Below are 14531 nucleotides of genomic sequence, written 5' to 3'. Positions count from 1 at the left end.
TTTCAGAAAGACATAACAACTATAAATATATATGCACCTATTAATAGAGCCTCAAAACACATGAAGTAAAAACTAATAAAACTGAAGGAGAAATAGACGACTCAATAATAATAGTTGGAGACTTCAAAACTCCACTTTCAATGATGGCTATAACAACCAGACAGATGATCAACAAGGAAATAAGAGTTGAACAATACTATAAACCAACTAGACCTCACAGACATTCACTCAGCAAATTCAGATTGCACGTTCTTCTCAAGTACACATGAAAATGTCTCCATGATTTACCAAAAGAAGCAAAAAACTTGTATACTGAAAACTACAAAATATCATTGAGAGATTTAAAAAGAACTAACTAAATGAAGAGACATCCCATGTTTATAAATTAGGAGACTTTAAAAATGGCAATATTCCCCAAATTGATGTACATATTCAACATATCTTTATCAAAATTAGAGTTGGTATTTTTGTTGTGTTTTGTGTTTTTTTTAATTAACAAGCTGATTTTAAAATTCATATGAAAATGCAAGGAATCCAGAATAGCCAAAATAATTTTGAAAAAGAAGAAAAAAGTTGGAGGGTTCACACTTTCTGATTTCAAAACACACTGTAAAGCTAAAGCAATCAAGCTGGTGTAGTACTGGAATAAGGATAGAAATTCAGATCAATGAAACATAATTGAGAGTCTGGATAAACCTTTATATTTATGGTCAGCTGATTTTCAACAAGGGTGCCATGGCAATTCATGAGAAAGGATATTCTTTTCAGCAAATGGTGCTGAGACAACTGGATATCCATGGGCAATAAAGAATAAAGTTGAACTCCTACGTTGTGACATATAAAAAAATTAACTCAAAGTGGATCATAAACCTAAATATAAGAGTAAACAATAAAACCCTTAGAAGAAAAAAATAAATATAAATCTCCATGATTTTGGATTACCCAATGGTTTCTCAGATAATAGAAGCACAAGTGACAAAAGAAAAAACAGATAAACTGTACTTCATAAAAATTTAAAACTTTATGCTTCAAAGGACACCATCAAGAAATTATACAGGCAACCCACTGAATAAAAAAAAAATATTTGCAAATTTATATTTGACAAGGGACTTGTATCCAGAATATATAAAGCACACCTACAACTCATTAAAGAAGTACAACTTAGTAGTTGATAGTTGGGCACGAGGATGGGGAGCACAGCACAGGGAATGCAGTTAGCATTAATATGATGGTTAAGTGGAGGGCCAGGGGAGGGAGGGAGCAATTGGGGGAATCGTTTTATGAACAATGTAATGTCTAACCAATGTACTGTATACTTGAAACTAATTTAAATAAATATATTTAAAAAAAAAGAAAAAGAATACCTATAACTCAACAAGGAAAAGACAACTCAATTTAAAAAAGGGCAAAGGACTTGAAAAGACCTTTCTCCAAAGATATATGAAGAGGTAATAAGCACATAAGAGATGCTCAACATCATTAGTCATTATGGAAATGCAAATCAAAATTATAATGAGATACTACTTCACACACACTGGGATAAATATAGTAAAAAACAGATTATAACAAGGTAGAACCCTCATACACTGTTGGTGAGAATGTGAAATGGTACTGCTGCTTTGGAAAACATTTAGCAGTTTCTCCAGGAGCTAAACAATATGACTCAACAGTTCCACTCCTAGGTATATACCCAAGAGAACTGAAAATGTATATGTCTACCAAAAACTTTGTACATACATGGATGTTCATAGCAGCATTAGTCATAATAGTCAAAACCTGGAAACAGCCCAAATGTCCATGAACTGATGAACAGATGAAGAAAAAATGGTATATTCATACAATGGAATACTGTTCAGCCATAAAAAGGAATACATTATGCTGAATGGGAAGTCAGATATAAAAAGCCACATGATGTATGATACCATTTAAATACCACTTATATTCAGAGTAGGCAAATTCATAGAGATAGAAAATAGAATAGTGGTTTCCAGGGACTGGGGGTTCAAGGGAATGTGGGGTGACTGATAATGGGTGTGAATTGTCTTTAAATAGTGGTAACTGATGCACATCTTTGTGAATATACTAAAAACCACTGAACTGTACACTTTAAAAGGATGAACTTCATGGTATATGAATTATATTTTAATAAAGCTATAATTAAAAGTTTATATATACACATATATGATATACACACATTTATATATATATAAATCTTATATATGTATATATGATGCACACATCAGAAAACTGAATATAAACCTAAAGAAACTGAATAATAAATAACCTTGAAGTAATATAGTCATGAAGATTTTCAAAGTAAAACTAGTACAGATAAAATTTCCTTGAAAGCTTGGTGGTTAAATTCCTTGGTCAAGAATCTCCCTGCCTTAATTGCTAGACTACCTCACCATATACACATTCCCACGTTCATAACACATATATATGTAGTCTGCGAGTGTTATCAAACCATTGGCATTTACCTAGTCTATCAAACACTATGCCCTGGTCTCCAAGTTTATATTAAATTCTGATTTACCTTCCTAAGTCTTATAGACAAGAACTCAGATAATCAATGGCAAATGACCCCCTGGAAAATAAAAGGTAATTTTGGTTTTGAATGACCTAGAGCAGCAGTCCCCAACCTTTTTTGCACCAGGGACTGGTGCTCCCATGAGAATATAATGCTTGATGATCTGAGTTGGAGCTGAAGCAGTGATGCTAGCTTGAAGAGCAGTTGCAAATACAGATGAAGCTTTGCTTGCTCCCTAGCTGCTCACCTTCTGCTGTGTGAATAGGTTCTTATTAGGCCACAGACCCGTACTGGTCTGTGGCCCAGGGTGGATGTGGGGTTTAGGGATCCCTGACCTAGATGGATTCTTATCCTAAGCAACTTTACTTAAATAACTGCCCTTGCCCCCACTTTGACTCTGCTACAGCAGACACACTGATCTCTGGGAGTAAAAGTTTAACCCACATGGCTGAAGTAAAGCAGCTAGTTATCCTGGCTCAGGTAATCAAGGCCTGGCCCTGAGGCTTTTTTAGTTAGCTGATGCAAGAAATAAAAAAAGGACACTTTGAATAACACATGAGTTTGGAGGGAGATAGATGAATTTTGAACTTTGGTGGTGCTATAAGAAGTCTAATAAAAGGATTTAAGACTTGTTAAATGTTACATTAACTTTATACTGTTTAATAATATGATCACAATCTGGGATACATAGGATTTTATATATGTTTATATTTATGTCTAGAAAAAAGGCCAAAATGTTAATAATAATCTCAAGGTAGTAGGTGATTATTGTTTTTCTTTTTACTCTATTGAATTTTTTAGTGTCTGTATGCATTATATTAAAAAATTTTACTTACAAAAATGATTTTAAGAAACATTCAAACACTAAAAAGGGATATGAAATAAAAAATCAAAGTGCTCTCCCTTATTCCCTTTCTTCTAATCCACTTTTCAGAGGAAATCACTTAACAGTTTGATGTATATTCTTTTAAACTTCTCCCTTTATGTTTATTAAGTCTATTATATAGAGATTTTAAATAGGATCTTAATGGGTTTATGATTCTGCAACTTTCTAATGTAGTTCGAAATATTTGTCATTTTTCTAAGTCAGTCAGCCTTCTTTTCAGCATCTGCACAAGTTAGATGAAACTGTGCAGATTTGTTCACTTTCCTATTGATGGGACATGCAGGCTATTTTCAATACTTAATAAATACAAAAATGATGTAATAACACATCTTAGTATATTTATTTTTCTGCACTAATATTATGATTTCCTCAGGTTTGATTCCTTAAGGTGCATTTCTTTTTACCACAGGGGGAAAATCATTTAATCCAGAGAGATAGCAGAGTATGAGGCTAGGAGATTCTGCAGTCAGGCTTTCTGGATTCAAAGCCCACTTTTGTTGTTTACCAGCTATGTGACCTTGCACAGGTAACTTAATCTCTATAGGCCTTGATTTCTCCATCTGTAAAATGGAGCCAATAACATTATCTTCCTTGTAGGGTTGTTAGGAGGATTAAATGAATTAGTAATTGTAAAGCACATAAAAGGGTGCCTGCACATAGTAAGCTCTGTATAAGTGTTTGTAAATCAATTTTAAAGATATCTTTCCTTTCTTTTCCCCTTAGAATGTTACCTATCTTTAATTTACAATGTAACAGAAAATACAGGAACACACTTAAACTATTTTGAGTTTTAAAAACCTTAAATAAATAACTATAGCGATCTCTCTGCATAAATATTAAGTTAAATGATGCCATAATTTAAAATTAAGAGACATTTCTATCAGATTGTCTCAAAAACCAGTATGTCAATATTGCTTCCTTCATTTTCCTAGACCTCCCATATATTTTTTAATAACCATTTTTATGGGATTTTCAAACATACACAAAAATACAGATACTAGTATCATGAACCCCTATGTACCTAAGACCCAAATTCAATAGCTATCCTCAATACATGGCCAACTGTGTTTCATCTATACTCTATCCACTGTCCCTTCAAATTATTTTAAAGCAAATCCTAGTTATCATATTTTATCTGTAAATATTTTTGTATGTATGGGTCTCTGTATTTTTCAGAAAATATAATCATTATACAATTATCATAGATAAAAACAATTAACAAAAATTCCTTAATAGCAAATATCCAGAAGAGAAAACTGTAAATTTGTACAATTATTATATAGGTTTTCCCCCTAATACACACTTTAGAATCTGTAATAAAAACATATAGGAATGAAATCAGAAACATCATGGAGTGAGAGACATCCCTAGATATCTCCCCTTGAAACAACGATAAGGTGAACATCTAAAACTCAACAAAAAACACACAACCTGCACACAAGTACATCTGGGTGAGGGATCTGCAAATAAGAGCTACCATAGGCCCTAAATACAATGACAAGTATTCTTATGAAAGGTACACAATGGACAGACAGGGAGAAGAGGATAAGGCCAAGTGAAGACGGAGGCAGAGACTGGAGTTATGCAGCCACAAGCCAAGAAATGCCTAGAGTCATCAGAAGCTGAGAGCAGAAGGAATGATCTTCCTCTAGAGACTTTAGAGGGGAGTGTGTCAACCTTAATTTTGGACTTCTTGCCTCCAGAACTCTGAGAGGATAAATTTCTGTTGTTTTAAACCACTAAATGTGTGGTAATTTGTTACAGCAGCCCTTTGAAACTAATGCAGAGGGGTAGCACTTAACCTAGAGAAAAAGCGGTCTACTGGGAGTTAGCAGATTTTGGTTCCAGCCTTGGTGCTACTGGGGACTTGCTAAGTACCTTTGAAGAAGTCACTTACCCTCTCTGAGCTTCAGTTTCTTTACTTATAAAGCATTGCACAATAGAGCATTAGCTATCATGCAAGGTGGGTCAAACTGTAAGCCCAGATGATATAAATAAAAGCATGTGCAAAAGTGAAGGCTGTTATTCTAGTGTATAGTTGAAAAAGAACAAACAACAACACAAAAGGAAATATAATTATTTACAGAAGTTAGGTTCTTAAAAGTTTTTTGCTGAATGAATTTTTGTAAATCAGATCCTACTTTCTCTTTTTAAATTTAAATCTTTAAAAATTTTATATTTTTCAATTACCATTGACAGTCAATATTACATTAGTTTCAAGTGTACAGCATAGTGGTTAGGCATTTATATAACTTACAACGTGATCTAGTACCCACCTGGCACCACACATCTTTATTACAATATTATTGACTATATCCCTATGCTGTATTTTATATCCTGTGACTATTTTGTAACTACCCATTTGTATCTCTTAACCCCTTTATATTTTTTATCTAGCCTCCCAACTCCCATCCTACTTTTAACTAAGCTTATAAAATAATCATTATGCACTCAAGTATGCTAATAAAGAGTATCAATCTTTTTATTTATTGTCAAGAATAATTTTCCTTAAGACAAAAGGTACAGAATGTTTACAAAGAGTTAGCAAATTATAGAAGGGTTTTTAGCCTTGGAGCAAAAACAACTTAATTAGGAACATAAAGCATACAACTTTTACAACTATTATTTGGTTTTTGTCTTCACTACCAAGGGATATATGGTAGAGAAGGGGAATCTTGTAAAAAATTGTCAAAATTCTAGAATTTATTTTTAGGTACATCATTTTGAATCTTTAGAAGATTGATTCCTAGAAGACAGCATTACTAAGAATTAGTCATCTCAAGCTAAACATACTGTCTTGGTTTTTAACTTTTAATTATTAAATGACTTTAGACATAAAAAAATGTTGCAAAAATTTCAGAAGAATTTCTCTCTCTATATATATATTTTACCAAACTTTCCCAAATATTATTATTGGATGCCACAGTTGAAGTAAGTAAATTTTAAGAAGGCATTTGGCAAGATTTTCTTTCAAATCTTAGATACAAATATATTCATTCTATACTATAAGATTCAATTTTTTTTTTTTTCCTTTTTGATCTTGTGAATAGATCCCAGTGACTGTGATCCCTTCATCAGGATCCTTCATGGAAGTAGGGCCAAAAGGCAGCCTGTTTCTCTGCTCCCCCAAGAGGAGGTCACTTTATACCTTTATGCCGAGTCTCCACATGGTCTTCCTAAGGTCTGGCCAGCTCCAATATCTAACATTTGAGATCAAGTTCACACATCATTGTTGAAGCCATCTGACATGCCATCATGTCCTTGATATTCCCAGTGTACCTGATAATATTATGTGATAAGTACTATCACAGATACTGACATGGGAAGTGTGTTTGTATCTACTTTCCCCTAGACTTTTATAGTTTATCAAAGATGCAGTCTGTGATTTACTGTGCCTTATACTGTGTCTTGCACCTAGGAAGTCTCAATGTCCATTATTCATATATTTTGACATTGAGGTGAGATATTAGCTTGTAAACATATCCTGGTTTCTTGGGACATATATTTAAGTATAGTCAGTTGCCTTCATCTGGATCTTCTGTTTTCTTCAGGGCTTTATTCCTTTCCTTTAATATTCTTGTTCTGGGATCTCGTATTTTAATTTAAAAATATTAAAATAATAGAATTATAATAAAAGTCACAGTATTTTTTTTTTTTGATAAGCAGAAAGTGGGTAGTAGAAATGAAGATGGTGAAGGAATAAAGGAAAATATACCTTAAAAACTTAGTACAAAGTAGTCTCTTTTTCTGTTCGTTTCTGTTAACAGCATCGTCATTTTCCTAGCTCAAGTCCTTTCTGTAAGTTAAAAAACAAATTTAATTGTTTAATTTCTGATATACTTAAAAAAACATATTTTTAAGATGTAATCTTGTCCATTCTTATGGTCAATACCTAGGCCCTTCCTCTTTCCACTACTGGAGGATTGCGGCAACCTTCCAGCAATCTCCTTGTCTAGATAGCTCCTTTTAGCCATTCTGGACACTCTTGCTCTATAAATCAATCTTTCTAAGACTCTAATTTTTCCAGTGTCAAAGTTCTGGTCCAGAACTTGTTACCTTGGCCTAAATTCTGATCCCCCCCCCAACCCCCACCCCACATTCAAGGCCCTGCATACTTTAGCCCTTACCTTCTCTTCTCCTCTTTGCTTAATGAGTGTTCTTTGCTTGGGGCACAGGTCCTCTTTCCTTTATCTCAAACCATATCAAGTTGCTGGTAATCTTTCCTTTCCCTTGCTGTGTCCACATTCCTACCCATTCTTCAAGGTCCAGAAAAAATGCTACTTTCTTCTTTAATATTTTCCTGGCAGCTCCAAGACACATTCATAGCTCCCAAATAATTATTCTCATTTTTTTGTAGTTGTGACAAGATAGTGTAATTCTTTACCGTTCTCTGGATCTGTTAGCAGGAGACCTATGGACCATTCCTTGCGACAGGGGTACATGTGCTTATAGATTTCTGAAGTGCAAATCTGTGATTTCCAAAATACTGGTTCGTTAACCATAGGTATCGGCTTCTCTGATTGCTTAAAAGAACACGTCTCGAATACTATCATGTAATATTCATTTTTGTTTAAAAGATGAAAAAGTATAGGGGGAGTGTCTGGGGCATGGGTTTATCTTAAATCAAGGGATTCATTTCTTGATTTTAAAAAAGCTATATTTACATTTCCAATTAATTACATCCTATCTCCAAGTACGTCCTATAAGAAGGCATATTTTATTTTAAGTGCGTGTGAAAGAAAACGTTTGAAGGGAATAACCTCGGACATACTTGAGACCTCAACCCAAAGGAGTCGAAAGCACACTCTCCGCGCCGTTGCTTACTGGGGACGCCAATGGATCTGGATTTACGCATTTTGGAGCCTCGGTTCTCACAACCGTACAATGGAGATAATACTCGATAATATTTACTTCCTAGGGATGTGGTGAAAGGTTTCCCTTTCTGGTGCACAGCTGGGCGGTTTGCCTCCATGGACCGAAGGGAGTCGCTTTTCCTCCCGCGACGCACTTCCGTGCGCGAGGAGGGGTGACGGGCGGCGAGGAGGGGGTCGCTCGAGGCGGAGCACAGGTCGCCGGGGCTGGAGGCTGGGTAAGGACAGGTTGGGCAGCAGCTTTGACGCGCAGCACGGGGCCTTCAGCAGGAACGCGCTACGTGTGTAGACGCCGTGCGAAACTAGCTGGGCGGCCAGCACCAGTGTGCTCGGGGTGCTGGGAGCGCGCTCGCATTGACGGCGGAGCGTAAAGACGCCGGGACATTGGGTAGAGGAGCGCCAGTCGAGAAGGCCGACGGAGTCTGAGGCCCCGGGGGCCAGAGCGGCCTGGCAGGGGCGGCGACGCGCCCGGCCGGTTGGCGCCGGGGTGCTGCGGGCTGACCGGTACCTGCAGCGCCCCACGTGGCGGCCAGCAGGGTCGCTGCCGGGAGAGCCTGTTTGCTCCGCCCCCGCCGAGCCCGGCTGCCCTCCTCAGCCTGCCCTCCTCAGCCTCCCCGCCCAGCTCACCCGACCCTCCTCCCAACCCCCTCCGGCATCGCGATGGACGCGGCCTCCCCCTGCCGCCGCTGGCAGCACCGCGCGGGCCTCTGAGCTGCCGGGCCTGCGGAGCCGCGTGCCGGGGACCGGACGTGCGCTGGCTTTCGCCGGTCGGGGGAACCTCTCGCTTCCCTGTCACCAGGTCCCCGCGGAGGAAGAGGAGGGACGAGGCACGGCTTTTCCTGTGCCGCCTACCCGGCTCGACCTGCGCGGCCTGCGGCTTCCTGGGAACTCGAGGGCCGCGGCCGGGCCTGGCTCTGTCCGCGGCCTGCTTGGTGCAGGACTGGAGCGCTTTGGAACTACAAGCCCGGTAAGAGCTTGAGGGGAGGAGGGGCGGGAGCTCCTAGGGTGGTCGGAAGGGCCAGGGCTGAGGTCTGGATGCCGGGCGGCTGGCCGCGAGCGAGTACCCGGCCCCTGGCGAGGTCGGCGGGGCTGCTGCCGACTCACCCGCTTAGCCCCTTTGTTTCCCTCCCCCGGCCCTGCCCGCGCCGGGGCCCGGCTTGCCCAAGCCAGAGCCCAAGGCGGCCCCCCCTTGTCCTTCAGAAGGGTTTGCTGCCCGGCCAGGCCAGGGACGACCCGCTGGGCCTCGGGAGTTCCGGGCGCCGCTCCCGGGAGACCCGCTGTCCTGCCCGGCGGCCTCTTCACGGGCACAGAGGCTTGCTGCTTCTCCTCTAGAACTTCCCCCTCCTCCGAGACACAGGTAGCTAACTTAGCGGGGTTTGATGCCGGCAAACCGGAGCGCGGCGCTTGCGCTTCCCCGTGCGGGGCTCGGCTGGGCCCGGAGTGTTGGATCATCTCTGCTGGTCGCCCCCGTTGGGTGACCACCGGGACCCGCCTCTGGATTCACACACCTGCAGCTTGGTTACGTGGGACCCAAAGCTGTCCTCTCGTCAGGGCGCTTATAAGTTCTGGTAATGACTTGCCTCTTGGAGCTGCTACTCTGTTTTGTATTATTATTTTTAAACTAATTGCTCCATTCTATGGGGAACGAGGGACATATATTGGCTTATATTCTGATCCGTAACGTGTTAGTTCATTGCAGTTTACTTTTCGCATTTCTTTTTAAACTTTTAAGAACAGTTGCCAAGACTGCCAAAATTCTTAACCAAGTCTTTATTCATAGATAGATCTTAGATCTAGTTATGGTTTGTATTTGGACATATTAAGAACAGCAGTTAGTAAATTGAGAAGTCAGCAGAATTTGTGAAATTAGAGGTAATTTTAAAGCAGAAACTTAATTTGGAGGGGGATTGGATCAAAGTGCTAAGACTCTCTTCAAAATACTGACTCTAACCCTTATCTGAAGAACAGTTTTGAGTGGAGGAGGGGGGAATAAGTTTGCTGGAAAAAAAAAGAACCTTTAGTAAGGTGTTCTTTTGCCTTTTGGCACAGACGTTGGTGATAACAGAAGTGGGATCCGAAGCTTGTTTGACTGTCTTTGACAAAGACAGCTCTGGTTTCCAGTTAAGCAGCAACCTAATCAGCTTATACTCTTGTGCAAAACTGGTTTTTATTTAGTATGGATATGTGAACGTTAAACTTGAGAAATAAGGGTGGTTGAAAAACTGCATTAAGCACTATAGCCAAACATACTTATGAGTCTTTTCTAATTCTTAGGAGGACACCATGAAAATTTGGTTCTAGCCGATGTAAAGGAAAAAATTTTAAACTCCTTGGACGTTTAAAGAAAGGACTTTTCCCCTTTAGTTTTTTAATTTAAGCAAAGAGGCTTTTAAAAAACCATGGCAGATGTGGATCCTGATACATTGTTGGAATGGCTACAGATGGGACAGGGAGATGAAAGGGACATGCAACTAATAGCCCTTGAACAGCTATGCATGCTGCTTTTGATGTCTGACAACGTGGATCGCTGTTTTGAAACGTAAGTACATCCCTTCATCATCTTCCTTTGGGGTTGCTGTAGTGACATATTTTTAACCATTTGCTGACTCCAGTTTGTGTAGAATTTTCTCTAGTGAGTTTAAAAATTATCCTTTTAAAAGTATCCGCAGTTTTGAATTTATACTTTTCTGAGAAATAAAAATTGGTAGGTGAAGTAACTTGAGTAGTAATAATTGTTAAGACACAAATACATGTCTGTTGAATGAATAGAGATTAGTAGGGAATGCTGTTTTAATCCATAGCTTGGTTATGAACTGGGAAACTACAAATACTTATCTTCTTTAAAGGTAGCTATTTCTTTGCTAAGAAATTGACTTAAAATTGCTGTGAAAATACAATTGATAATGAACATATATTTACAATTGCCCATTTCTTCATAGTCATATGACAGCATACTTTTGTTCCAGCAAATCATTGGTTCGTAAATTTTATTTGAGGCTATAAATTGGATGTTACCCATATAGCATACTTTTTGGAATACTAGAAACAGATTTTGAAGTTTGGACAGTTTAAACAATTTTATTCAGAGATTATAATGTAGAATTGTGCAGAAATGTAAAAGAATTCATTACTAGGTTGGCCATTAACGCCACGTTTTTCCTCTTATGTGATACTTGTCTGGTATCATTCTTCTGAATGCTGAACACTTGTGGTTTTTACTGTTTATTTTATATTTACAATTTTGAAGCCCAGTAATAAGTAAACGAAAACTCAGATGTTTCTGTTTTAATACCATTTTCAGGTAATTAGTAGAAAATGTTTGAGATGTTGACATAAAATTTGGTATAATTATTTTAATTTCTTTGAGGTGAGAATAAAGGCTGTAATTGACACCATTTTTGTCTACATTTTTAAATAAATAATTATTGAAGAAGAATTAGTAAATGAATGATTAATAATTCTTAGTTGTGAATCTCATGAACACAGTATACTATTATGATAAAAATCTTTATAAACGATTTCTGAATCATAGTCTGTTAGTGGCCCATTTATTTGAACTAGTTCTTGTTATTGACAAACTGAGTACATCATAAGTTAGCCCCTCTGTTGATACTTGTTTTAGCAGGATTCATAGAAAAGTGAAGTAGATTTTTGAGTATTCATAGATTTCATTAGAGGGTCTTCAGTAACCTGAGAATTACTTTTAGTATTTTAAAAAGGAAGCCATACTTGCCAGTCAAATCAACTGTCAATTCATATCTTCTATTAAGTACTAACATATAGTAGAGGTATGTGTAATGGCCTTAAATAAAAGTGTTACCATATTAAAACAGTTATAAAAGAAATTTTTAAAATATAAAACTCATCCCTGTATAATATCCTCTTATCCTAACATTGATATTCTTTCCATTTTCCCTTCCAGACTTTATACATATTTAATATGTAATTTTAAGAAAGAAGAAATTAAAGTCAGATGCATTTTATCTTTTTTATTTACTAAGTGAAGATAAAAGAGTATTTCAAAATGGAATGGTCAACCCTGTTTAATGTAGCATACCAGTAATTGTTCTATCAAAAATAGACATTCGATTAAATTTGTGACTTTTTTTTTTAAACTTTAGTTTGCTCTCTGTTCTAAAGCCAGATTTTCTTGTTGTCTCAAGGAAAATGGTCTTGGTTCCTTTAAACTAGAGGCAGCCTGGTGAGGTGGAAAGAATGGGCTATGGCATCAGAGACCTGGCTTTAGATTTTGGGTGTGCTACATGTTATTTAGCTTCTGAGCAGCTTAGTTTCTTCCTTTAAAATGGTTGCAATCTTATTTCTGGTAGGCTTCATGTGAGGAGTAAAGGAAAGAATGTATGTGAGAAGTATTTTGAGTAAAGTGGGCTATTATGTGTCATTATTATTAAATATCTAGTTTTGAATTTTATTTTGGGACTTTATTTCATGAAACTGATTGATTTTGTAGAGTCTTTTAAAATTCTTTGAAACAGTCAACAAATAAGGCAGGGGAAAAGCAAGATGATATTTTGATTATTGGTGAAAATCTAACATACCAACTTGATTTCATAAGATAGTAGCAAATAGTCCTTATTTACGTTGATTAAAGCAAAAGATTTCTATATGTTCAGCTGTTTTTGCCTGGATTAGTTTGTGTTAATAGTTATATGTCTGTTTAGTCAGGAAAGCCAGATGATGTGGTAGAAGTAATGGCTTTGGAATGAGGTAGACTTGGGTTCAGGTTTTTGTGAAGATTAAATGGGATAATACTTGCGAAATGCCTAGCACAGTGCTTTTCACATAATAAAATGTTTCTTTTCCTTTAACTGAGTAAGTACATGGCTCTCCATCTTTTTTTTTTTTAACCAGTTTTGTTAGTCTTTTTTAGGTTAAGGAATGTAAGTTTTCTGTGAAGTGGAGATACTTCTTATTAATGCCTAGATTTAAAGTAGTGCTCTAGAAAGTAAAGTTCAGATTCAGGGTTAGTTTTTGTTTTCATCTGTGACATGTTATTGAGTTAAATTTAATATGTTTTAAGTTTAATGTTATAAATGATGAGTACTTTGCATCCACATTAAAATAGATAATCATCATACATATTGTTATATGTAGATAAATCCTGGGCAGCTGTAGATCTTGCTACTAAATCTTTATATAATATAATTTTAAAGTGATTTTTTTTTCTGGGAGGAATCTAAGATCTCCCCAGAATATCTCAAAGATAGAATATTTGGGATAGTGCTTTTAGGTACTAGAAGGCTCTGTTTAAAAAATAATCGTTTTATTTAATTATGAAGGCACAAAATGATATACATTAAAAAAAAAGTCTCTCCCTTTCCTGTCTCTTGGCTAATCAGTTTTCCTCTCTAGAGGCAACCACCATTACTCATTCTCCTAGTGTATCCTTTGAGAGATATCCCAAGGGAGACTGCCTTGAGTCTGGCTTCCAAAGTTGTTGAACACAGTAGTAAAAACCTCCTGTTGTATATTTATAGTAAAAGATGAATAATACTTATAACAAGACAAGGCTTAAAGGTCTTCTTATTTTTTGTCAGGTGTTAGAGATATTGTGATGACCAAAACAGGTACAGTCTTTGCCTTTATGGTGCCTAATAGTCTTATAGGGAAGACAGCTATTAAATAATTATAAAATTGTGATCACAAACTGTAGTACGTGCCATCTTGGAAAAGTTCAGGGTGCTATGACAGCATATAACAGGGACATGGTCAGAGCGGCCTTCTTGAGGAAGTGGTTTTAGGGATAGAAGGGTAAGAGTTTATGAGATGAAGTATGAGGAGGTGAGGTAGAAGGGTGTTCAAAAGGAAAGCAGTTTGTGAAGAATTTGAAGTGGGATTAAGCATGACATGATTGAGGAACTTGGACAAAGCTAGTGTGACTGGGGCAAGGAAGAGTTGCTTGAAGGTCGCATTGAAGGTAGAGTCAAGATCAGATGGAGTCTTCTGTGCACATTAAGTAAAGCTTTTGTTTTGTTTTTATCTTAAGAGCAACAGCAAAGCATTGAAGTCCTGTGAAAGAGTGAGAGATATGATTAAATTTGTCTTTTAAAAAACGTTACCTGCTTTATATAGAATAGATGGATGGAGAGGACAGAAAGAACAAATGCTTATAGACTTGGTAGGTTATGATCCAGAAGGAGACGATTGTTGTTATAAAAGTAGAAAGTGGATTTGAGATAGATTTAGGAGGTAAAATAGGATTTGTTGATTGGTTGGATATGAGAAT

General features: G+C 37.5%; 1 protein-coding gene across 8 annotated transcripts in view; it reads left to right on the top strand.

Moving 5' to 3' along the window:
• The first annotated feature begins 8883 nt into the window (after positions 1-8883).
• HECTD1 (HECT domain E3 ubiquitin protein ligase 1) overlaps positions 8884-14531 on the top strand; it is an 81833-nt gene continuing 76185 nt past the window's right edge. For 2 of the 8 annotated variants that reach the window (XM_011376403.2, XM_011376401.2), the window contains exons 1-2: positions 8885-9254; positions 10562-10826. In XM_011376403.2, the coding sequence (XP_011374705.1) occupies positions 10687-10826 (140 nt within the window). In that variant the 5' untranslated portion in view covers positions 8885-9254; positions 10562-10686. Of the gene's footprint in view, positions 9255-9686; positions 9856-10561; positions 10827-14531 lie in introns of those variants that run through there. The other 6 variants (XM_023521163.1, XM_011376404.2, XM_023521160.1 and 3 more) reach the window with 5 other exon arrangements.

The sequence above is a fragment of the Pteropus vampyrus genome, unplaced genomic scaffold (assembly GCF_000151845.1).
Source record: "Pteropus vampyrus isolate Shadow unplaced genomic scaffold, Pvam_2.0 Scaffold297, whole genome shotgun sequence".
Lineage (NCBI taxonomy): Eukaryota > Metazoa > Chordata > Mammalia > Chiroptera > Pteropodidae > Pteropus > Pteropus vampyrus.
Note: the sequence above shows the minus strand (reverse complement) of the source record. Positions and strands in the feature narration are given on the sequence as shown.